The sequence below is a fragment of the Polypterus senegalus genome, chromosome 4, assembly GCF_016835505.1.
Source record: "Polypterus senegalus isolate Bchr_013 chromosome 4, ASM1683550v1, whole genome shotgun sequence".
NCBI lineage: Eukaryota > Metazoa > Chordata > Cladistia > Polypteriformes > Polypteridae > Polypterus > Polypterus senegalus.
In genome coordinates, this window is record NC_053157.1 from 90,048,804 (window position 1) to 90,076,038 (window position 27,235).

A 27,235-nucleotide genomic window follows, 5' to 3' on the forward strand; every position below is an offset into this window, starting at 1 on the left:
TTGGATGGTTGACTTCTTGGATCGGCATATGTGCAGTAGTTATTGATCAAGCCCTATTTCCTTTTCCCCCCACAACTGCTATTCCACTTGTACCTACCAAATTATCTACAGCGATAGTTCACACTTTTGTTCTATTGGTAAAATTATTACTCCGCTTGTCCTACAGGTCCCAGTAAAACTCTGCCCTTCATTGTTTCTAACCACTGATACCTCTTTGTTCTTACCAAATTAATGTTTGATTTTGGCCTATTTACTTTCTCACCATATCTAAAATGTATGCTGTTTCATTGTTTAAAAGCTTTTGAATAAACGTCTACTGATCATCCCATCTGCTGTTAGTCTTCAGAGATTCAGGTGTTTCTTTTAGCAAATCATTTTAAGTTAAGCTGTCCTTGATTTGTATTAACTGTAGATATCTACAGCGTTTACTGTACCATCCTGGATTTCCTGAACTTTTATTCATAAGTTTACAATTTGGTCATTTATTAAAGTCACTTTGATAAAAATTTTTTCTTTCTGAAAGACACCAAAGTGAATGGAAACGTAACCTAAAAGTGAATAAGAAATAACGGATGGTAAAGTGAAGCCAAAAATTTCAAAATGAAGCAGCTACACATATTGTACAACATATTACAAAAAATATATCAACCTCTGATGGTTGATAAGACTGATATTGTAGGGTTTACAAAGTCTTATTCACTGGCCTTTTAAGATAATCCTGTACAGTATACTCTAGATATGTGGGTGACTAACAAATTATAAGACTATGAGTTACAGAGAACACGCTTGCAGACTAGGATCTCAATTGTTAGTCCACCTGTCTCATCAATGCTTCATCTTGAATTTTCTCTTGGTAAACAATTTTTCCAGCTTTCTAAATGCAGACAGTACTATTTTATTGGGTGGATAGTGTGTTCCCACCATGCTTTCATCCTTTTTATATTGAATCAGGAGTACCAGAATACAGCTTGGCCATACCACACCCAAGGCAGGAACCAAGCCTGGATAGATTGTGCTCCCACCATATGCTGTTCTCAAGGAGGCAAAAACTGAAAGGCATCAAGTGCAGTATGACAGATGCACCAGCAATCTGATGTGTGTATCCTCCAGAAAATGGAGGGCAGGATGCTGATGGTAGGCATTTGTGGTATGGTGATATAGTGATATAAAAAGCAATTTTTCTTGCCTGTTTTGATTAATGACATTTACTTCAAGATGGTACGTCCTTAAAGAATTGGGGATACCAGGTCATCTCACCTGCCTCTTGTGGAACCTTTACACAGACTAAGAAACAACTTGTTAGAGCTGAACATGGAAAAACAAACTGGTGGGGTAAGGTGTATGACAAAGTTGTACATTGTCACCCTACTTCTTTAACCTATAGGCTATGTATATATTATCATGCAAAATATTGATCAACACGAGTCAGATGGTGGAATCAACATTTCTAGAAGAAATAACAACCCTGGATATGCAAATTACACTACTCTAATAACCAAAAGCAATTAGGATTTAAATAGATTTTAATGAAAGTGAAAGAAGAAAGTGCTAAAGCTAGTTTGCTGCTCAACATTATAAAAACCAAGATTATCTCAACAGACCCTGTCAATTCTTTGCTGATAGATAAAGAGAGATAGAAGCAATGACAGATTGTTTCTCATAGCTTCAAGATTTCTGGACACTACAGCCATGAAATAAATTTTTTTGGGAAGGACAGATATATACAGACAAGACACTAAAGAGCAGAAACATTACATTATAATCAAAGATCTGTATTGTTAAAGCTATGGTATTCCCAGTAGTGATTTATTGCTGTAAGAGTTGGGCTATCACTAAACTTGAATGCAAATAATTTAATACTTTTGAACTCTGGTGCTGGAGAAGACTTCTAAAAGCTCCGTAGACAGAAACTTTAATTGGAAGGCTTCATTGTGAAAGAAAAGCTTAAATATTTATTTGGCCATCTAATGAGTGGAAAGGATTATCTGGAAAAGAGTCACATGTTGGAGAAAATTGAAGGCAAAAGAAGTAGAGGACAACAGAGAATAAGACCACTAGATACCGTGGGGGAAATAAGTATTGAACACGTCAACAATTGTTTTCAGTAAATATATTTCCAATCAGGCTATTCACATGAAATTATCACCAGACATTGGTATTAACACAAGAAATCCACAAATATGAAGAATTCACAACATTAAAGACCATAGATAAAGGTATGTATAATAACGTGGAATGACACAGGAAAAAAGTATTGAACACTCTAAGAAACACAAGCACACCAAGACAAGGAATGGCAAAGAAACAGCTGAAATTCATAAATAGTTAGAAAGTAATTCCTATTCCTGTCTGTGCAAATTGATATCAGCTGGGTTAGTACATATTAATGGGCTATAAAAGGGTGATTTGCTACCAAGGTGTCACACAAGAAATATCTCATGATTGATAAAAGAGCTCTCCCAAGACCATTGCAGCCTGATTGTTGCAAAACATATCAATGGAACTGATTACAGATGTATCTTAAACCTTCAGAATCTTCCAGTAATCACCATTGGGGCCATTATCCGCAAGTGGAAGGAACACCACTCCACCATCAATGGGCTACACACAGGAGCTCCTTGCAAGATTTCTATTCAGGAAGTCAGAAAGACAATCAGAAGAGTAGCCCAAGAGCAAAAGACCACTCGGAAAGAGTTCCAGAAAGACTTGGTGGCAGCACATACAGTTGTTACAGAGAAAACAGTAGGCAGTGCATTCCACCAGCACAGCCTCTAAACAAGCTTCACAGCACTTGGTCAAACCTATGAAATTACCCAATATTATTCTTTATTACCTGAGAGGTAGTGGCACGGTGTAGCTGTGCCCAATTAGGAAAGCCAAACATAAGAGGAGCCTGCTTGGCAGGTAATGGTGAAAGATGAGAAAAGGAAATGGACGGAGAAAAGAAATGGAAGGTCAGTGTGGGAGAGGGGAAGCAGCCAGCCAGCAGATGATGCCATTGGGGCAGCGTGAGGCAGACTTTGGGAGCTGAAGGGGGCCACTCCGTTCTAAGCAGTTTTGGGAGCTGGAGAGACCCGAAGCTCAATACCATGCAAGTCAGGGGAGAGGCAGTGAGAGATGGATGGAGCGACATGAGGCTTTAATTTTGAGTCCTGCTAGGAGCCATGGATAACAGAGACCCAGGCCTTTAAATGAAGGTTGGCTGTGCCTATCGGTTAAATGTCTCCTCTGCTGTTAATGCCCCATGCGGTGTAAACAGAGATGTTGGTTTTAAAGGGATGCACTGGGGACTGGAGTTTTAAGAGAAGCTTCATGCTTTGGAGTTTTAATGAATTATTTGTTTGTTTGTTTTTTTTTTTAAACTGCCATAATCACTTTGACTTTTATTGGTTTATTTTTTTTATTGAACTTTTGCACTGCACTTTTGGATCAGTCTTTGCTTATGGGATTGATTTTAATTAAAGCACTTATCACTTTCTGCACCTAACACTTGCTGCATGTGTGTGTCCTCATTTGACGGGCTGATCTCGGTTATGACTATTGGCAGTGACAGGTTTAAGTGGCTCCCAAAAAGAAGTGAGAGCCAACCCACAGTGTTACATAGCACTGCAGTGGTATACCTCACTTTCCTAAACTGCCACTATATAATTCAATGAAAAAGTGTTGCTAAAAGTTGTGTAGACAAAGACATAATGTCTAAATGATATTAAAACCTGTAATACTGCATAACCTTGTACTCCTTAAAACAACACTAGAAGATTTTAATTTTGTATTCATCTCTTAAATGATTTTGTTTCTTTGTTATGGTAGATATTGTGTAATACTGTATAATCATATACCTCTCTCAAGTTCAGACCTTCCAAAATCTCCCCAAGATAAGATCATGCCTTTTAGAGGCTCCACCAAGGCCCAGCCTCACTTAGCCACATGTTTTGGATTTGTCTGAGCTTGTATTTTACTTAGGACATCTACTTTTCCCATGTTTTGGAAAATGATGAAACTTTCACAGACCCTTTAACTCTAATCACCATTTTAGAAATGTTCCCAAATTGGATGTGATTCAATGCACATTCTCAAAAATATTACAGTGTATTGACTTTTGTCATATTGCTTGCTTAGCTTGCTCACAAATCCTACTCAACTAGAAGCATCCTACACCACCTTCATTTTGCTTTTTTATTTTTTTGATTTTATTTTTTTTTTAATAAGGAGTCTCTCCTACTATTGTACAGTATGTGGTGGTCTTGGATGCCTCCCTTCTGGTTCAATAATCAGACCAATCTTGAATCTTAGACATTTGTTTGTTTGTTTGTAATTATAGTCGTAGGAGAAGAATATATGAAAAGGTAAAAATAATATTGATGACATAATGTATTATTGTGAACAGACTTATAATAGAAATTCATTAATCTGTATTTATAGTTCACCTAGTTCCCTTTATAATCCATTATTATTTGCCTTGCCTGTACTAAAGTCCTAGAAATTTGCAATGATGTTTGCAAGAGCAGATTAGAAATGTTTTCCTGAGTTGAGTGTCCATCCTGCCTATTGGCCCAGTTTTACTTTGCTTAGCATATACAGTAGTACATGAACCTTAAAATACATCTTTTCTTGTCTTCGCACAGTAAAAAAACTTGATAGCTATCTTGAAAGAGCTTACATTTAAAGTTCATGTAAACACACTAATAACCCACTTTTGCATAGAAGCTTGGTTTCTAAAATGCCATGTAAACCCTTATTCCAGTTTCAGGAATTAGGATGTTGGTCTCTGTGAAACCAGGTTATCACAGGTTGACTTCTCTGCAAGTAGCCCAGTTTCTTGGCCATGTAAACCAGTTACAGTTAAGGATTTTGTTGTCTGTGCTTGTTAGTTTCACACAGACTTCCAGCAGCCACCGGTAGAAGACAGAGGAAGCATAGACAAAGATCAATTTCTTGAGGCAAATGCTCAGTCAATTGCATTATTCCTTCTTACAGCTGAAATAATCTGTTCAGATATTGCTCAGTTTGATACATATCTGCTCTTTACAAGTGCAACAAAACCATATTGCTTTACAAAAATAAGCCTCTGAAGTCACATCACACCTCAGTGAAAATGGCAGCCCAAGTTTTTCCTCTGAGTCTTAGTGTTCCAATTTAATGTTTTTCTCAGTCTTACACTGAAGTAATCCATAGTTATACTTTATTTTCGTGAACAGCTATAATGTGGGCCTTCAAATAGTGGCTTCATCATATTGCAGACTTTACTCTGCTGCTTCTGATTCATCAAAGAAATCTTTGTGGTATGAATCGGCTTGCGAGTCTCTCAGCTCAGACACCGTAGAAATGCTATGTAATTGAATCCTGAAAATTACCTAGCAGCTGAATAATTTAATATTTAAGATTTTTTTTTTCAGAAATTAAAGATGAAATAGTAGCTGTTAAAGAAGAAACTTAATCTTGGAGTTGTAATGGTTGTCCTGAAATGCTTCAGTGCATGCCATGTTGAGAATTATATGACTCTCAAGACTGAAGCTACTATACTACCTTGAGCCAGAAACTAAGTGCCTTAGAAAATTGCTCGAGAAGGCACAACATCCATACAACGCATTTACTTAAGGGGGTTAAGGGAGATGACTCTAGAGCTTTTATTGAGAGTGGCTTCCACAACTGGCATCTGGCCAGATCGAGATTATAAGAGCTCACAGGGTTTACAGCTCGCCACACGTCATGATTGCAAAGCCACTAATATTCACTGACTGAGTTCAGATATTAGGAGTTTTTCGGAATTCAAAGTCAGTTGTAACAAATCTGACTTGTAGTTTTTCCTCAGACTTCACACCTGATACAGGTTGAAGAAAGGAGAAGTTTTATTCTGGCAACACGGAAGCCAAAACAGATCATCCTAGGGCCTCCCCTCCATTTCCAGTGTGCCTAAAGATCTGCATCCAGCCCTCAGACTTGCAAGGGAAAATTCAGGGATTTGTGGCAGGATTGGCACTCCAGGCACTGTAAAAATAAAAATAAAGACATTCAATTTGAACTAGTGTGGTACTGAGATGTCACCCGTTGCACAGCTACACTCAAGTCTTAATTGGGCTCCTGAGGTGGTTCATTATGTCGTGATTGCCGCAATGTGCTTTATCGATGCATGCTTCAACCCCTCTCTCTCTCTCTGTAATGCCATAGAATGATACATTGCTTTCGGGGACGCTTTCTCCTTGACTTGAAGGTTTTATAGTTGGTTTACTATTGTTATTTGCTGTTTTTTGCGAGTTAGTTCACCTTGTAACGGCTGACCCCTTACCCAGCCAGCAGCCACGTTACCAGGACCTGTGACCTGGATGAATTACTGAAAAATTTACCTATACCAAGCTGTACCTCTGAAAATTAATATTTTTCCTCTTCCCCAATCGACGGTTTAAAGACTAGTAAACAAAGGCAGATATGTAAAAAAGTGTAGAAATATATTAAATGATGCACAATGACAAAAATAATAATACAAATGCCTGACGTAAAATATATATACCGCCACCAAACCCGCAAAGTGAAAACACTACATATATAATAACAAAAAACCTCCCTTGTCCCTGCAAACGTATAACAAACACAAAACACTAATAATACTGAATACTGAATAATCAGAATGTCAATGGCATGTAATTGAATCCGGTTAAACCACTGTCCAGAATATGGATGACTGATCAAAAATAGATGCGTTTGAATCTCCCAGAAAAATAGAACCTCACCGTGCTTCCTCGGTGAATGGTGGATAATAATGTCCAACCCCGGGGTTTCTGGCGATGATGGTCTGTTGTGATTCCAGCTGAATGAAAAGCAAAACTGGATCAAAGCGCGATGTAAATAGTGACAAAAAATGATGAGCGGTTGTTGGTAAATGAAATCTCCATCTTTCTCCTTCCTTCTCTTCTTTCCCTCCTGATGGTTTAAATAATGATGAGCCGGATATAACTGATAAAATCCCGGTCCTGATGTGCCCAGGTGGTCGCTGCCACCCCGCAACACCCTTCTCCATTTTTTATTACGGGGACGACATTTAAACAGACACAAATTAGTTTAAACGGGGTGCTGAGGCGAGACGCGACTGGGTGTAACACAATCAACAACGACAGTACCTATGTGGCCCCGCTCCACATGAGCAGTCTTCAGTTTTTAGGGCTGTCATTCTAGGGTTTTTTGTGCTGTCTTATTTTTTTTCTTTTGTTGTTATTTGATCTCTGGGGGTGTTGGTGGGCGGTTGTGAATGTTGAGCAGAGTATGATTTTTGCCCTAATTGTATAATTTCAGTTTCTTGCACTTGCGTCTTTTTCATTCATTTTTTTTATCCCGCATAGTCAAATTAAGATAGTTTTGTGGAAAGTGCACAACCTCAATTTCTGTGAAAATTTGCATTAAAACAAAATTGATATTGCACTTCTACTAGAAGCTTATTTAGAAAGAAATGGATTTGGAACAAACGCTATTGTGTAATCGCACCCACATTTGCTTCCAATAAAACAGCTAGCACCATTATTTTGGGAAGTTGTAAATACCATTTTAAAATACTCAAAACTGTCAGTGTAAAGGTAGGCAGATTTGCTTTTGTTTGTAAGCCTCACAATCGTGGGGGCAGTGTTGGGGATAATCTGTTAAAAGTAACATGTAGTCTGGTTCATTTTTAAAATTTTGTTTTTTTGTTTTTTTTTGTTGTTTGTTTTTTTTTTTTTGGAAGTAAAAATACCTACATTATCATTATTCCAGCAGACATATTGGTACGCAGCTTCTTTGCAGGGCTCAAACACATAACCAAGCAGAAAAGATTGTGCTGCATGTAATCCGGTAGAAAAAACATAGCAATAAAATGCCAGTTTAGTTTTGATCCAGCAATTTGCTATAGCCATGTCAAAACAGTGTGATCTAGTAGCACAGTGGCTGTGCTCTTACTGCAAATCATTGGTGGCTCGGGTCGTGGATGTAAAAGAGGGCAGAATGTGATTTACTTCAAAGCACATGAAGAACTAAACATATTTATAAAACACTGGAAAATTATTACGTTTGGCTATGTTTCTAGTCAGTTTCGTGAAGATTCAGATATGGGCTTAGGATTTAATAAATGCTGGCCAGTGAAATGTGCAGTTTTTTATACAAAAGAAGGAAAGGTTAACACAAAAGTAATGCACTCTTTATAATGCATTTCCTGATATAATAGTTATACATGTAATATATTTAGTTACTTTTTTGTAAGTAATGAGTATTGTAACTAAGTTACTTTTAAAAGTAAAAAACGGCAGTGTTCACAATGTCTGTTTTTTTTTAGCGTATTTCCATATGTTGTTGAGTGTTTTGAATTAGTGTTTTGCCAAAGGAGAACTTCATAAAGGGACTTATGCAAGTGAATGGGGGTTTTTAGGAAACCAAAATTCTGCCTTAACCGGTAACTCGCCTTATTCTGGTTTTGCAAGTGCATGTAAACACACTCATTGTGTCAATGAGATGTTTGTCCCTTGTTTGTTTTAAGGGATTTCCTTGGTACGGAGGTGATTGCTACTGGCTTATAGTCATTCAGACTGCTTGAAAACTGGGGTAATTATTGACTGCTTGCACAGCTCAGAGACCATTTAAAAAAAGAAACAAGTGAAAAACCAGGGAGAGTTGATTATCTCCCAGATATGCCTGTTGCCCCCACACCCCAGTTGGTTTCAACCTGCCATAGAGATTTGTCCACTTCAGCTGAGCTAAGCTCCATCACAGGAGTGTTTCTGGCATTTTTACAAAACCTCTCCTCTACATCTTTAATCTGGATACTAAAGTCATTGGTTTCAAATCTTCTAAAAAGTTATTTAGTTCCTTTAGTGGTCCTTGTCTGCTTGGTCCCCCATTTTTTTTAGCACCTGATCGTGAACTAGTTTTCAGATTTGCTTTGGACTTCTTAAGAAGTCATATTTCTATTCAAGAAATTCATATTCTGATGGCATAATCAGCCTTTTTCAATGTCTGTGAGAATTTCAGCAAATCCTAGCCTGCACAGAAGAAGAATCCCAGTAGTTCTGCAATACCGTCATTGCTCCTGTCCTCAGTTTTTCTTCTGGCTAAAACTTCTCGTTTCAGTTCCTTCTTGTTACGTAGTAGTTAGTGAAGAATGTTGTGGTTAGACACATCCTGCTGCAGTGGGATTTTGTAAGCATCAGAGATGTTTCCAGCATATTTGTCCAGTATGTTTCCCCCTAATTAATTAATATTAATGTACTGGTGTGTGGCAATGCTAATTCCAGTTCACATAAATTGAAATCACATATCACAAGTTGGAAGGACCTAGATGACTTGGTTTCCAGTTTTTGTTTAGTTTCACAAATCTGATCGTAAACTGTTTATACTAAAGATTTCATTAAATTCACCTGGCAGATAGTATAAAATATGTGCAACAGTGAGTAGCGGAGTATTCGACAAGCAGATGACAATGATATAATTTTACATATCTTAGTAATGTATAACAACAACAACAACATTTATTTATATAGCACATTTTCATACAAACAGTAGCTCAAAGTGCTTTACATATTAAAGAATAGAAAAATGAAAGACATAATTATAAAAAATAAATCAACATTAACATCGAATAAGAGTAAGGTTCAATGGCCAGGGGGGACAGAAAAAACAAAAAAAACTCCAGACAGCTGGAGAAAAAATAAAATCTTTAGGGATTCCAGGCCATGAGACCGCCCAGTCCCCTCTGGGCATTCTACCTAACATAAATGAAACAGTCCTCTTTGGATTTAGGGTTCTCACGGAAGGGCTTGATGATGATGATGGTCACGTAGACTTCTTCCTTTTAATCATAGGATCACAGCCATCTGTTTACCGGAAGCCAAGTTCCTGGCTTGTTATTTCTAGATAAATTTATATATTTTAATATCAAATGATGAAACATTTTAGTTGAATTATGGCATGCGTAATGCAGATTAAATAAGAATATATTTTATGATTTGCACAATTTCTTTAGTTTTTCTGAAATTTGAATTGAAAGAGCCCATTACCATTATTCTCTGAGATCAATAGTTTTTGGGTTTTTTGAGTTTTTAATGTGTCTGATGCTGATTTTAGCAGTTAAATCTACCAACCTTATAGCTGGTCTGATCAACAGCAGGTGCATTTTATAAGAGATAACAAAAATATCAACAACGATTCCCTAAATATTGTTGTTCATTTTATGAACCAAAGTGAGTAACTGACTTGTGAATAGAACTGAAATATACAATTTTAAAAACAAAGCAATTACAAAAACACAGAGAGATGCATTGTAGTCAGTCACTCAGTGTAGCAAGCTTATGGTAAGACTATCAGATGTAATGAACAAGGAAAATCTTCACATCAACATTTGAAAGATGGCCGCATCTGCATGTTGCTTTAAACTAAATTGGCAAAGAAAAGTTACTATCTGAATCTGATTTATTTGGAACATGTTCATTTGCTAAAAAATGTACAGTGGATTCACTTGTGTAGAATTTACAATTTGTGAAGATATAAAAGACAGACAGTAGGTGGGATTAACGGATAGTGTTGGAAGCCTCCATATGCTGATTGTTGAACTGATTATTGTCAAGCTGAATTGATTGTTTTCTCAGTGGTTAATGTCCAAAAATTAAAGCAAAAAGTTTGATTATAAAGCATCAAATGTAAAATTTTGAAGTATAGCAGCATGCGTGTGAAAGCTGTTAACGTTTAAGAAGTGCAATTATTACCAAACCTTAAGCATATTATTACATTTTATTTATTTATTTATTTTAACTTTCAAGAGTTCAGCCAGACGACATCCCACAGTGTACTGGAAGACCAAGTGATCTTCACCAACCCACCTGATGTTTGCCAGGTAATTGAGGTGATAACGGAAAGTGAAGACCAGTCAGTGACTTCCAGTCATCCCTATCCGTTACAGATCTCACCAGTTTCTTCATACGCAGGTGAGTCTATGCATTTGAACTTCAGTCACAAGACCATTTCATAAAGACTGCACATGAGAACTTAAGGCACCTTTTAAAAAATTATTTAAGTAATAGTTTTATTTTGATGTCACATTCTCAAACCTGCTTAATCAGTTTCACTGTTTCTGGGGTCAGGGCTTAACCTGGCACCATCGTTCACAAGCCAAGCAGCGACCCTAACTTGCACATGTCTGGGATGTGAGAGGAACCCATAGAGCCTGGAGAAAACCACATCCAGACATTAGAGGAACATGCAAACTCCACACCGACAACACAAACAGGCATAGGTTACTAACTTGACACACTAGATCTGTGAGACAGCGAAGCTAACCACTTTGCCACCTCTGATTAAACATATTTAACTTAAGATGATCATAAGTTGTTTTTATGTCTATTTAATTAGTCTTGAAAGTCAGTGTCATTTGTAAGGCCTCCTATGTATTGTCAAACCAAGTCCTAGAATGTAATCCTAGTTTTCAAAGGGCTTTTCAAATGTGATGTGGAGAGCTTGAATGTAAGTGGACCAGAGTATCTTGGCTCTAGGACAAGGTAGTAGAGTGTGTTAAAGTGGTTGGAGTTTGCTGTTAAAAGTGTGGGTTTTAACATGGCTTTCTTTATTTATTGCCAAGAGGCCACTAAGCAAGTAAATGCTTGTAGAGCAGTTCATGATCACATGTGGAGACAGATAGATGGCACATTTCATATCTTGAAAATCAGTTGAAGAAGTATACATCTTTAGGGAGTAGCCTGAAATTTTCATAAAATCATTTTACTGACCACCAATTTTTTTTAATATTTTACCACACAAGCTTAGACATTTGGCAAGTAGTATACATTAAGTGTCTTCATTTCCTCTGTTCTAAAAGCAAATTATTTATTATGCCTGAATGTATCATTATATGCAGTGTACTTCTTTTTGAATTGGTGAATCAACATATGTTTTATTTTTTCTATTCAATGTTTCTTTCACTACCCACATTCATCACTTCCTGCTGTATTCATTCTACAAGCACATGCATGGATATTATTGTCATCTAAATATTGAAATTTAAAATTGGCTGAAAGCTTTCACTGAACAGAAGTGTCCAAACCTGCTGCAAACTTACAGTTAGGAAAATAAAGACTGTGATGTGCTACTCCCTCTATATACATACTTCAACACTTCTATACTTAGTATTTGTGCCATCATCATGTAGATCTTTCACGTTTATGAACAGTCACGTCTTGATTGTAATTTATGGAGATATAATCTCATTTGTATCTTTTGATGACTTGGAATGTTTAAGCGTTAGCAACTTGCTAATGTATTTTCTTGACAAGCAGCAGGGGATGCACCAATTCGTGTGGTGCTGGGAAGGGATTCTGACAATATTGAGGCTCTCTTGAGTTCAGCCATCCAAATATGAGGATTTATGGTGAATCCTGTGCAATTAACCCTCTTTAAGAGGAAAAAGAGATCAAAACAAGGCTAGAATCAATACTGAGAAAGCTAAAATGTTACCCTTATGACAGGACTAATTATAGTTGGCCTTAATGTTTTTCTAAGTCTTTACTACAAACTGCATTGTGTTTGAAAAATTAACAATATAATCATTAGGTTAAATTTCCCAATTGCTTATTGGAATCTATAACCTCTTCCTATGGTGTTTTCCTTTAAAATCAATTTAGTGCTAAAATTTGCTACATTTTAATTGAATTATGATTAGAGATATAGTGTCTATAGAAAATATTTACCCTCTTTTCACATTTCATTATTATGAAACTTTGAAGCACAAGGGATTTAAGTTGGCTGGTTTTGACACTGATCAACAGAAAAAGACTCTTTAATGAAGAAGTGAAAATATATCTCTACAAAGTGGTCTAAATTAACTGCAAATTTAAAACATAAGTTTTCACCCATTTCAAGTCAGTATTTTGTAGATGCACCTTTGGCAGAAATTTCAACCTTGGGTCTGTTTCCATGGTTCTCTGTCACCTTTGCACAAATAGATACTGAAGTTTATTCCCTTTTTTTTATGTAAGGCTGCTCAAGGTCTGACAGATTGCATGGAGATTGTGAGTGAACAGGCTTTTCAAGTGGCCACCAATTCTCAGTTGGATTGAGATCTGGATTCTGACTCTGCAACTTTACGTGAACATGTTTGTTTTGGAGCCATTTTTGTGTGGGCTTGGCTTTCCTTGCTGAAACAAAAATCTCCCAATGCATAGGTTTCTTACAGACTGCATCAGCTTTTCCTCTAGCAATGCTTAACAGTGAGGGTGATATGTTTTTGATAATGTACATGCTGTTTAGTCTAATGACCAAGCAGCTCAACTTTGGTCTCTTCAGACCATAGAACCTTCCTCGAGCTGCCTTCAGAGTCTCTCAAAATTATCATAGGTCTATTGGTGGCCTCCTTCACTTGTCATCTTCTCTTTGTACAATCACCCAGTTTTTGTGAATGGCCAGTGTAAATAATGAGAACAGGAGTCTCAAAAAGGTTTAGGGAACCTGTATGCTGAAAAATGCAGCAAAAAAACACATGGTTGCAACAGAGTTCAAAACAGAACTGAATACAGATGGGAAAACAGAGGTATTTATATGATAGAGATAAGGGAATGGTCCAGGGTGGGTGATAGGGGAAATTATGTCATCGGTAGGTGTGTTTTCAGAAGGAAGATGTCATCAGCTAAGAACGGAAGTGATGTCAACAGAGGGGAGGGATGGTGGTGACGGCATTGTTTGGCTGGTTCTTCTGCTAGTCTGCAGAGGGACAAAAGGAGAGTGGGTCAGATGACCACACCAACCCCTGGTCCAGCTGAGAAACAACATTATTTGAGCCTACCAACCTTCTCCCAAGCGCATGTGTGTGACACCAGCTTCAGGCAGATTCAAAGCTGTGCCATAATCTTACCATTTCTTGTTGATTGATTTAACTGAACTCTAACACATATGTAGCAACTTGGAAGTTATCTTGTATCCATCGCTAGACTTGTTCATGTTTCTCCTTTTCATGAAGCTGCTTGTCTTCATTGTGATGGTTAAACCACAATACTAACTTGCCACTAGTTGAACCTACTAGGTACAGAAATGCTTTTAAACTCAGTCAACTGAAACCCTTTCACTACAGACAGATGATCTCCATATACTGTAACTAATTATGTGACTTCAAATACCAATTGTCTGCACCAGTGATGATTAAGGAATGCCATATTAAAGAACCTGAATACATATGTGATCAATTGTGTATTTTATATTTGTAATTAATTTAGATCACATTGCAGAGATCTGTTTTCACTTTGACTTTAAAGAGTCTTTTTCTATTGATCAGTATCAAAAAAGCTAAATTAGTTTATCTGCAATTCAGTGTTTCATAATAATAAAATGTGAATCTTCCTAGGGATTGAATAGTTGTTATTGGCACTGTATGGTTGTATCCAAGAGTATGATTGTGCATGTTGAGTTTTCTTGGTCATGTACTGTTAAGAGGCCTTTTTGGCAGGTCTATATGAAAGTGACTCTTGGAAGCTGATCACATTGTGCAAAGACTATATGCTGGTGGTATTTTTGAAAATTCACTTTCTTTAGTGATTTGCAGTTAAAGGTATGGGGGAGATTGAAATGATATATTCACATCCTACCATTTTTTTTTGTATTTTTGTTTGCTTTCTATATAAATGTTGGAATTTTAGGGTAATGAAAGTTACAATGGCTGCAATGCATCTGATTACATCAGATTAACTAAAACAATGTTTCTTTTAACTTTTTTTTTTATTTGCAGTGTCTGTCATAATTGAGCTATTGACTTCTGTTTTTTCTTTTATTTTATAAAGAAAGTGAAACTGACAGTGTACACAGTGATGAAGACACTAAAGAAGTGAGTATTCATCTGTATTGATTTTATTTGTATCTCATCAATCTTCATCTATATATCCATGTACCATTTATTGCTTATTATGTCTGGATGTAAATTACCAAAGAAAAGTCTATTATGATGTTGTGTAGTGGTTTCTTTATGGTTTCTTAAATAGACACTAATTTGTATGATTAAATAAGCTCTGATATCTAGTTAGACAATGTTTGTGGAACGTTTTATGAAAATATACCTCCTAAACTAGATGTTGTTATTATAATGCACCTTTTACACTGCATTTGTTATACAGTTACAACTTATTCCTGTTGCATTCGCTGTGTTTATTGGTATGTGTAGTAAATAATTGCACAAAAATAAATTAATCTATTTTTCAAATACAGTGGTACCTCGTACTTCGAATCTAATTCATTTCAGGAGGCTGTTTGAACTCTGAATTATTTGAAGTCTGAATCAGTTTTCCCCATTAGAAATAATGGAAGGTTATTTAATCCGTTTCCAGACCCTGAACAATACCCATTTCAATAATCTTAAACAGCAAATACACATAATTTGAGGTAAAAATAACACAATTAAATGCCCTAAATAATAAATTAAAACAATAAATAAAATATGAAAATACTGGGGCGGCACGGTGGCGCAGTGGTAGCACTGCTGCCTCGCAGTTAGGAGACCCGGGTTCGCTTCCTGGGTCCTCCCTGCGTGGAGTTTGCATGCTCTCCCCGTGTCTGCGTGGGTTTCCTCCCACAGTCCAAAGACATGCTGGTTAGGTGGATTGGCGATTCTAAATTGGCCCTAGTGTGTGCTTGGTGTGTTTGTGTGTGTGTGTCCTGCAGTGGGTTGGCACCCTGCCCAGGATTGGTTCCTGCCTTGTGCCCAGTGTTGGCTGGGATTGGCTCCAGCAGACCCCCGTGACCCTGTGTTCAGTGGGTTAGAAAATGGATGGATGGATGGATGTAAATACTGTATAATGAAATGAAAATTGCATTTACTGTACCTTAGTGAGGAGTGTTCATGTCCAATGTGGATGCCATGGTTAAATATAACCTAACTCACCAAAAATAAAGTGGGGGGAAAAAAGCACTGAAAACACAAGAAACATAAGAGATGCTTTCACAGCGAGAGTGAGAGAGGACTTGAACTAACGTTCACGCTTGCTGTGTAACCGCCATCAGTTGCCGCATTTTTTCACTGTGCACGCAGTTTGACCAGAGAAGTATCATTCAAACTCCAGAATTAAGCGTTTGAACTCTGAAATTTTCAAAGTTAGAGTCGTTCTAAGAACAAGGCACCACTGTATACTTATTGCCTTATTAGTTCACAGTGCACTGAAGCCTGGCAGGATAACATTTATCACGGGGCAAGAACTGACCCTGGACTGGACAGCAGTCCATTGTAGGATACACTTACACATGCATATGCATCAATACAGGTTGATACAGGGTCAGTTTAGAGTCGGAGTCATTAGATTTATCTGCATGTCTTTCAGATGAAGGAGTTAACTTGAGCATCTAGAAAAAATCCATGCGATCGGCAAACTCATTGGGAATTGACTATAGGACTCTGTATTACAATATCAGTCACGGGTAGATGCATTTTAATCCAGGGTGACATGGTGGTGCAGTGGTTAGTTCTGCTGCCTGAGCCTCCAGAGACCTACTGCAGGTTCAAAATTTTGTGAAATTTGTATATTTTTCACATGTCTGTATGTCTTTTCTTTGAGCTTTTCTCCATCAAAACAAACACATGGGAGTTTAGTCCTGTAAGAGGTCATTCCTCCCTTGTGCACTATAATGTTAGGAAAAGTTCAGGCTCCCAATGTCTCTTCAAATTACTTAGTTGACCTTGAAAATGGATGAATTAATGGAAGTGTAAACCAGTGAGGTATATGTGCTGTCCAGACTGGAGAAAAGGCAACTTCTTGAAGGTAACATTTCACAAGATTACATTTTTTAATAGCGATTAAGTTAAACTAGGGTTTACTTTTCTATTATTTTTTTTTTTTTTAAGAGAGAGATCACTTGGTGAGAGAAATACAAATATATGGGCTTTGTTCACTTACTGGAAAACATTTTAACTACAACATGTGTTTTTCTTTTTTAGTTTTTTTATTATGTTGTAATGTAGTGAGCCTCAGTTCCAGGAATCTTTTGGAAGTTTACTATAGCATAGATCTCTTCAGTGTACGGGAAATACATGCTAAATGAAAATTAGATGAAAACTGACAGTAAACCTGAATGTAATCAAGACCACAGAGCACTCACAACATGCTGACTAAATAAAACAACAAATCACAGTCCTTTAACAGTGAAATATGTAAGTTAATAATTAAATAGCAAAAAAGTACAAACACACTGCAATAAATCAACCCAAACAGCAGTGCCACCCCTAGCTCAAAAGAGTAACACGTATTTATAAATAAAATACAAAGAAAGCTATTCTAAAGTGAATGAGCCTAAATCCAAGTACAGGCAGTCCCCGGGTTACGTACGAGATAGGGACTGTAGGTTTGTACTTAAGTTGAATTTGCATGTAAGTCAGAACAGGTACATTATTTTAATAAATGCTGTTGTTGACCGACTGTAACCATGTGCTCTGCCAATGAATGATGAAGTTTCACCTCTCTCTGACCTTTTTATTATTTCTACTTTATTTTCAATGGTGATGGTTTTTCTCTTCTTTACTGTATCACCAGCATCTGCATTAGATTTGTGTTTCAGAGACATTCTTGAAAGGTGAAGACAAAAGGTTAAGATGAGCTCTTCTGCACAGCACTGTACACACTATCACAGCAGGAAGGCACCCGTCGTCAACACGTCTGATGTACTGACAAGAGACAACTTCCTGCTATGTGCGTAACAGTACAAGCAGGCTTGCTATTGAGAATGAATGAGGGCGGGGAGGGGCGGTTCATCACCAGCCCAACTCGCAGTCACCTCCACTACAGTATGCTGCCTGCAGCGTCTGCTAACCAAGATGGTGCGGCCAAATGCAGGTAGTGAATCACCCACCACTGCCCCCATTCAACAGGCAGCCATCCGAGGCACACTACAGTGCTAACCCCCGCCGCCCCGTTCACCCTCAATGACCTCCATTCAGCCACAACTGGGTCACCGCTTGCAGCATTACCAGCCGCCCACCAAGAACGAACGGAGCAGCCATTTGTGGTGGGTGGGCAGTGAAATCGCTTGCCGCCAGGAGCTGCCCGAGGGACACTACACTGCGCAAGCAGCGAAATTGCCCCCCTCCATCCTCCGTCCAGCCACCGCTTGCAGTGTCCCCAGGCCGAAGATGACGGAGCGGCAGTTATTGAGGCGCATGCGTCGCAGTTGCGTTCCCGTTCATTAGTCGTAGGTCGGATGTCCGTAACCTGGGGACTACCTGTATATTATCCATCCATTATCCAACCCGCTATATCCTAACTAAAGAACACGGGGGTCTGCTGGAGCCAATCCCAGGCAACATAGGGCACAAGGCATTAAACAAACCCCGGGCAGGCCACCAGCCCACTGCAGACCTGTATATTAGATATACAGTATATATATATATATATCCAAAACCGAATAAACATATTTTTCCTTCCAGGATTCCTAAAGTCCTGATATAAGTCACAAATCATCATTAGAAATTGAGATGGTCTTTTGAAGCACACCTGACTTGAATGGCTTTTTCTTCAGGACTCCTTCAGATATAGTTTGTGCACTTTGTGTGTTCTTTATTGATACATCTTGGTAACAGGATTCCTTTGGTGTGAAGAGCAGACATCTTCACACTGCTCACTCCCATTCTCTGTTTCACCTGATGTAGACGTGAGTCTGAGGATTTGAAAATGCATTATACATCATCTTATTTACTTGAAATCCCACTGCTTAATTTTTCAAGAGTTGCTGGCTGTTTATTGTCATCAAAAATAAGAGAAACCGAGACAAGAATAGTGCAGTTGATGCCAACTATATAACCCTGCTATTGTAAAATCTGCTCTAACAGTCAAATAATAAAAACTTTTTATACAGGAAAATAATTTGAAGATTAGAAATGCACAGTACTGCTACTGGAAGAGTCGCGAAAATCCCAAATTTTAAAATAGTACTGCACCAGTATACCGGGAATAATCACCAGCTTTCCTCTCAATCCTCTGCCCACACGACACACCCCCTTCCCACAGTTCTCTTGACAATTGCTATTGCAGTTGTGGAAAAAGTCTTTCGCAGAGTTCATGAAATCAGACTGCACACTTTGATGCAATTTGAACATCATAGGGGGGATCCTCCCCTTATTGTTTTGAGGCAATTGAGACTTCACAGGAGAATCGCCTCCTGAAAAAGATTATTGTACTGAAATCAAAATTTTAGTACAGATCCAACACTAATGCAGATACAAAAGAACAATTGTTTAAATGTAATCACATTTGCACCACATTTGTAACAATTTATGGAATGAAATGTTTTAGTAAAAATTATTTTGGCTAACAGGTAAGATGTAGAGAATTAAAACTGCTAATAAGTGTATGCTACTTACACAACCTTGTATTTTAAAAGCATACAAGTATGCCTTATCATGCACTGCATCTGCATTATCGTGGTATTCTTCCCCTTACTTACTTTCTCCTGGGGTATGTGAAATTACCAGGTTCATTACTGGGTTGATCTATTCTTGCATTTTAAGATTAACAGAGTTCACATACGCACAGGCCCTAACCACAAAAGTTCCGTATGAATGACGTATACACAGCCCATTATTCTCTAACACTTTAACCCACACAAGTGCCATATGAATAACGCATGCACAGTCCATCATTCCGTAGTACTTCAAGAAATTATTTATCATGGGCACTAACAATAATCAATGTCTTAGATATATCTCGGACCTAAATGTTACTTTGGTCTCCAAGAATATATTTAAACATTCAACATCCTTAGCTGTAGGCCATTTATCAACCATTTCTGTCTTACTTTAAAGCACTGTTTACTGTTGGATTGGGCTCTCATCATCAGCCCAAGAAAACCTCACAATTCAGATCATATGGCACTTCCTTACATGTGCTCTAAATATTTACCTTATCACTCAAGATATACAGACAAAGTATAGAAAGTTAAAAGCAACTTGGTATTTATTAAAGAACAATAATACCAGTAGAGAAAAGAATAAAAGTAAATATAGATTGCAATGTCTGGATATATTTAGTCTATACAAAAAGCTTACGAAAAGTTAGAGATGTTAAAGATAAATGTCCTAGGGCAGCTTTTGACCCAGCAATCGATGTTCATGAAATGCTTTAGCTGAAGATCAGATGATAACAGTCACACGTCCCTCAGCCTCTTCTGATGTCGCTGTCACCCTCTCCTGAAGTTGCACTGTCTCTGTCTCTTGGACAAGCTATATTTATTTTAAAAATCCACATGGGATTCTAGAACACGTGATGTTACACACATTTGATTGGCTGGCTGTCGATATGCTCACTCAAACTCTTTGATATGTCCTACAGTTTGGCAATTCCTTGTCCCAGGTGCCCATCTGTTGGCAGGTTATAAAGAAATCAATACAGCTGAGGCATCTTAGCCATTTTCTGAGCTTCTGCTTGTTCACACAGATGTTACAGTAATTGATTACTGGTACAATTCAGGAAATGAAGATGCTTTAATGTTAAATGTTCTTGTAAAATCAAGTTTTTTTTTTTGTTTGTGTGGGCAAAAAATCAAATATAAAATTTAAAATCCACAACACTACAGCACCTTGTATTGTATTCAATATTTTTAGTTATTGTGTACTTTTATACATGCACTATATATCTGAATTGACTTTCAGCAGCAAAGTTTCCACTCCCTCTGTCAGACAGTGAAGCAGTAGTTATGAATGTAAAAATACTGCAGGCAGCTGTGTCTTGTACAGCTACATGAACACTTTTGATAATAATTAGAGGCAATCAAATTTTTTTCATTTTTTAATTTTAGGCTTAAGGTTGTTGTAGATAATTATTAGAAAATGAGTGATTGAAATATTGGTGTTTTTATGTCAAATGATGGAATAATAATAAGAAGAAGAATTCTTTACAATTTTATATAGTGTTTTTCTCACTACTCAAAGAGCTCTCTAAGTAGGGATGAACCAATACGTGAACCCATGATCTCCTTGCAGCGTTACTACTTCACCACCTGCACCTCTATTATTTGCATGCTGAAGTTTGCCAACCACTAAGCTGCAGACTCCTGGGTTCAATTGTCAGGTTGCATTTTATACAAATTTTAGAAGAAAAAAAACATAGCTTTAGGTATCTTAGTATACAGTACAATTATTTAAAGAGTCTTAAAAACAAAATCTCACGTTATTTAATAGTTAGTATCACATTTTTATTATCCACTGGTTTTACATTTAAGAGAAACTGAAAACTAACGTTAAATGTCCTTATCATGATGTAGTACTGTTTGCGCCATAAAAATTCCAGGTTTGCATGAAGACAAGCTTGTACATTACAGGAATATTGTGGACTCGTATATACTGTATACAGTGACAAGAAAAGGTTTGTGAACCCTTTTTAAATGACCTGTGTAAGAAGAAGAGACATGAGGCATGGCAAGGTTTGGGGCAGCCACCCATTTAATCCGGTTTCCTGGCTGCAAAAGTAACCGATTCATCACAGTCAAGTTTACAGAGTCCAAAACAGAGCTGCCTGCCAGAGCAAAGGCAGGAGGCTTTATAGGACGGAGGGCGGAAGTGATGTCGTCCTCTGTGCCGGAACCGGAAGTGACATCGTCCTCGGTGCCGGAACCGGAAGGGAAGTGTACCTCTTCGAGGTGTCGGCTCCTGGTGGGATTTCCCGGGAAAGACCTGTAGAGAACTCAGAAAGAGCGTTAGCGTACATGGCCCACACCCCCCCTCCCTCCTCCCATCCACACATGTGTGACACCTGGTTTTCTGACTTAATTGGTCATAAAATGTGATCTGATCTTCATTTAAGCCACACGTTTAGATAAAGTCAATATGCTTAAGCTAATAACATGCAAGCAATTAACTTTTCATGTTTTTATTGTACACAACCATCAAACATTCACAATATGCCATTGAAAAAGTAAGCAAACCCTTGGATTTTATATCCGGTCACACCTCCTTTGGCAGCACTTTTGGTAGCTGCATATCAGACCTGCATGACATTCAGAAAGAATTTTGTACTGTTCTTGGTTACAGGACTACTTCAGCTCAACTATACTCTTAGAATGTCTGGTTCAAACAACTCTCATGAGATAATTCCACAGCATCACTATTAGGTTAGCCTGAGCTCTGACTGGGCCACTGTTGGAGATGATTGTCTTTTTTTGTAGACATTCTGTAGTAGATTTATTTTGATGTTTTAATGTCAGTGTTGTGCTGTATCACCCAGCTTCTACTGAGCATGAGCTGGTGGACAACCACCCTGATATTATCCTGTAAGATTCTTTGATAAATTTTGGAATTCTTTTTCCCCCTACTGATGGCAAGCTGTCCAGGCCCCAAGTCAGCATAGCAGCCCTGAATCATGATGCTTCTTCCACTGTACTTCACCATTGGTATGATGTTTTCACGTTGGTATGCAGACCCTCGCAACATCGTGCTTCGACTTTCGCGGCTTCACTCTATCGCGGATTTTAAATGTCATCATATCTAAATATATATCACAGATTTTTCCCTGGTTCGCGGATTTCTGCGGACAATGGGTCTTTTTTATTTTATGGTACATGCTTCCTCAGTTTGTTTGCCCAGTTGATTTCATACAAGGGACGCTATTGGCGGATGGCTTAGAAGCTACCCAATCAGAGCATGTATTACATATTAACTAAAACTCTTCAATGATATAAGATATGCTTCCCGCGCGGTGCTTGATTGTTTTCTTTTCTCTGTCTCTCTCATCCTCTCTGACATTCTCTGCGCCTGACGGAGGGGGTGTGAGCAGAGGGGCTGTTTGCACAGAGGCTGTTTGCTTAGAAGATATGGAAGCTCCTCTAAAAAATGCCGCTTTATCGCGGTGCTTCGGCATACTTAAAAGCACGTATTGATTTTTTGATTGTTTGCTTTACTCTCGCTCGCTCTCTCTGACATTCTCTGCTCCTGACGGCGCTCCTTTGAAGAGAAGATATATTTACATTCTTTTAATTGTGAGAAAGAACTGTCATCTCTGTCTTGTCATGGAGGACAGTTTAAACTTTTGACTAAAGGGTGTTATTTCATGTCTAGAGGGCTCTAATACTGTTAACAGTGTGGGAGAGTTTATAAGGGCTTAAAATACATAAAAATAACCATACAAACATATGGTTTCTACTTCGAGGATTTTCATCTATCGCGGGGGGTTCTGGAACGCAACCCCCGCGATCGAGAAGGGATTACTGTATATACTTCAGTATATTTTTCTCATACAATTTAGCTTTAGTCTCTTCAGTCAACGAAACAATTTCCCAATAACATTGTGGGAGGGTCAAGATGGTCTTTGGCAAGCGTTATGTTTGCAGTGATTTTTCTTTTTTTTTTTTCCTTAATGAAGAGCAGTGACTTGTGCCTTGGTGTCTTGCCATGGACTCCATGCCTGTTCAATGTTTTGGGTATGGTAGATTCATGAACAGAAATGTTGACATGTTCCAATGATTCCTTCAAGCCTTCAGCTGTTACTGTAGGGTTCTTGTTTTATGTTCTTGAGCATTTTGTATTGTGCCTTTTGAGTCAACTTGGCTGGGTGCCCACATCTTGGGAAGTAGCCATAGTACTAAATCATCTCCATATATACACGGTTTATCTCCAGAATGAGGAATATCTAAACTCTGAAATTACTTTGTAACCTTCTCCAGCTTTATGCAGATCAACAGTTCTTCTGAGATGTTTTTGCTAGCCATGTTTCACATAAGCAGATGCTGCTTTTAAATGGCATCATTTTAAAGATAGCCTCATTTATGTACAAGTCTATTTCCAAAGGGTTCAACTACTATATACTGTATATAATGTACTTGTTTCAGAGCAAAGATTTGTTTTTGTTTTTAATACTGTTCTCATTCGCCACAGAATGATGTCTGAAGCTCGGAGTAATTTCCTCCAACACAGGGCCACCTCTTGTGGCTTACTTCACAGTGGAATCTAACTGAACTGTTGCTGGGTATTGAGAATATGCCACCGTTATTTAAAAAAAAAAAGAAGATAGCTTAATAAATAGTAAACCCACACCTTAATATAACTCTGCATTCATTTAATACTGGTAATTTTAATGAATATATTGCAGCTTTTTGAGTCATTTTCATATTGAAGAACATGCTCCTTTCTTTACTAATTTGTTTACTTAAATTCCATAGGGTATCCGAATATGGCAGACTGGTGGAGTGGAAGGGAAGCCTTTCTTAAACAACAAAGGAATTATCAGCAGCACATGCCAGTTGCCGAGCATGGCCACCTTTGTGACAACTGGAAAGACCAATTTTAAAGTGATCAGTAGCCGAGAAGAGTCTCCCTTGATTGCCTACAGCTCCACTCCATGGACAGCCCTTTCAGAAACAATCCCCCAGCAGGCTGCACTCAGCTCTTCAGTGAACCGACCAGGCCACGAGACAAGGGCCAGCGTCATTATGAAGACATCAGACATTTCCAAATCCAGGGTAAAAACTTGCTGAGCCAGTTCTTTCTTTCTTTGTTGCTTCAGGAAAACTATCTGATCAGCTCTCATTCAGGCAGTGCCATTTTTGGATGGTGAGAGACAAAAGCCTTCCTAGGTTGCCTGATCAATGGTGTTGTTTTCTTTTTATCAAAGTACACAGGTCCTGATAACCTGGCTGCCTGATTCAATTACTTTCTAGAGCTCAGGATAGCACATCTGACATGGGAATGCCACTGAAATCTACTGCAGTTCATGTTTTATTTTATTAGACAGTCTTAAAAGTGAAGACTGTTGTCATATTTTTACCAAAAGGATGACATATATTTGAAGGTTTCCACATTGATCATGTAATGTGCGTTGTTGTAAGAAAGGGAATGTCTCTGAATTAAGGAAGACACTGTGAATTATTGGTATACCAAGAGAAAATGTTGTGAATATGTACATAGTGTGATCCTGGTATAATTGCAGCTGGCTTCAGCACCTTATTGAAAGCACTTCTACAGCATATGGCACCATAGGCACTTCCACAACTCATCCTACGACGTTTGGACGTTTGGAGCCTTGAGTAAGTAAAAGTTTCTGTGGAGGAGACTGCTGTGTAATGCTCAAAACTGCGTTGGTTTTAACTGTTTTTTTTTTTTTTGGTTTCTTAAAAACAAAAAGCAGGATTGTAAAAAAAAAAAAAATTTTTTTTAAAAAGTATGTAAAACTAATATGAAAAAATGTGATGACATCAGCTACTTCTAATCTTTACTGCAAGCCTTTATAGTTTTATTTTGTCCTTTTTTATTAAAGGGAATACTTTATTCAGGGTGAATCTTATGTAAAGGTTTTATCTTTTCTACCAAAAAGTGTGTTTGATTTTAATTCATAATTAGACATTTTACTGAAATTAAGTGGCACATTTCTTTTCTGATTTTTGTAATAGTGTACAGTTGGTATGACCTTCTAAATGATATATATATAGAATATGAAATATATATATACAGTATATATATATTGCTATTAATCCTGTGGATCAATAAATATGCAAAGCTTAATTAAAGTGTTTGATTACAGCTCTAATTACCCATGGAGTAGCGTTTCTTGCAGCTCAAAATGGTTGCTCGAGAGTGACAAAGCACAATCAATAGATCAGCCTTTGCTTTCTGCTGTGTGCCTTAACAGACCATCCTGTAGCAGTGTGACGGAAATATGAGCAGGACAAGAAAATACTGTATACAAAACCGAAGAAGAGATGTTTATTTTGTTCATGACTGGTGAATTGTCAGTCATCAGGTTAGTTAGCCATCTTTTGGAAATAAAGATTGGTATGAGTGAACTAATGACTTGAGCAAGATATGATTTTTTTTTTAATTATTATTTTTATACGTATAAACTTCTGTGACCAAGTGCTCTGCAGCAGATGCCAAAAGTGGGTAACTAATAAGGAAACAAGCTTATCTTTATTAAGTTGGGTGTTCCAGTTCCTGTCGCAGCTATCAGTGATCACAAAGATCATGTGAAAGAATATATCACCTTAATATTTTAAATACTATTTCTATAAGAAACATTTTTTGTTGTATGCATTGCAATATTAGAATGATGTCATTAAGGGGCAATAGCATTCAAAGAGAACAACACGTGAAAAGTTTAATGTGTACACATCTTTTTAATATATTGAATGTATCATTGAAAGCAAAAAAATAAAGACAAGTTATTGCACTGTAAAACTAAGCAATGCATCCCTGGATGTAACCATCTTCTTTACCCACTTAAATGACTCAGCTTTGCTTGGAGGAGTTTAAGTATTTTTAACCTAACAAGGAAGTGCCTGACAGTAGAAGAAAATGTACAATACACAAACTTGATTAAAATAACAGAAGTCAAGAAAAGGAAACAAGTAGCTTTGCATTAAAAATCTGGGAGAAGGATCTGCTCTTTCTTTCCCGCTTTCATTGCAGGGGCTGTAACTGCTAGAGGAAGACTCTGGCCTTTCCATCATGAGAAACGAGCAAATATCAATTTGCCTGTCACCGAGTCAGACGGAGAAAGCCAGCCTAGTCATAAAACGCCAGTTTCCAAAAGCTGCTGGGTAGAACTGCAGCTTTCTAGCTTTGAGAGTTCCCTGCAACATCTGCCATGTGGGGCTCACAAGCAAGAAGGATCGAGCTTTTTATGGTTCCTTTTTATGGTTCACTCCAGCTACACAAGGGAGAGCAGTAAATAGTGCGACGAAATTTAAGAAGAATCAATATGTAAGCTTTTTTTTATTTTGACTTTGGATGCTGAATCCGATCCTTTCTCCTAAATATGTTAATGCTCAATGGTGCCTTGTAATGAATTATTGAATTCTTAGTAAGATATATTGTGCAAACTGAAAATCAAATCAAAAATGTTAACTGATACAATATTAAACATAATTGCTTTTTCAGTCTTTCTCTATGTAACTATCACTTTGCCTCAGATTGATATTTTAATCGAGTTAGATGTTCCGTATTCTATGAGCCTCCCCGTCACTCAGTAAAATGCAGAACACTTTAGCAAAGGCCTCTGTAGAAGCTGTATGATTTACTGATGTGGGTTGGGCACAAAGCCATGAAGCACTACTCCTCCACCACCTCACATTACTAGTTTTATGGTGAAGCTCCTTTAGATGGTGTTGCCTGTGCTAAAAGGTGTACAGTATTGAGTGAAGGGGACCCAGCATTGATGGTCTGGACCAGAATCCCCCAGTTGAGAGAGTGTGAGTTGGGAGATACGCAATAGGTGTGTATTCACTTATTCACTATGGTGACTCGGGATCAAATGAGACCATATGAGAGAAGTTACCTTTTCAACTC

The 27,235-nt window shown here is 37.8% G+C and overlaps 1 protein-coding gene across 4 annotated transcripts in view; it reads left to right on the forward strand.

The window, feature by feature from the left end:
• Window positions 1-26,129, forward strand: part of irf2 (interferon regulatory factor 2) — a 121,344-nt gene extending 95,215 nt beyond the window's left edge. For all 4 annotated transcript variants that reach the window (XM_039751026.1, XM_039751022.1, XM_039751024.1 and 1 more), the window contains 3 exons: window positions 10,773-10,937; window positions 14,772-14,815; window positions 24,115-26,129. In XM_039751026.1, the coding sequence (XP_039606960.1) occupies window positions 10,773-10,937; window positions 14,772-14,815; window positions 24,115-24,429 (524 nt within the window). In that variant the 3' untranslated portion in view covers window positions 24,430-26,129. The remainder of the gene's footprint in view (window positions 1-10,772; window positions 10,938-14,771; window positions 14,816-24,114) is intronic.
• The last annotated feature ends 1,106 nt before the right edge of the window (window positions 26,130-27,235 follow it).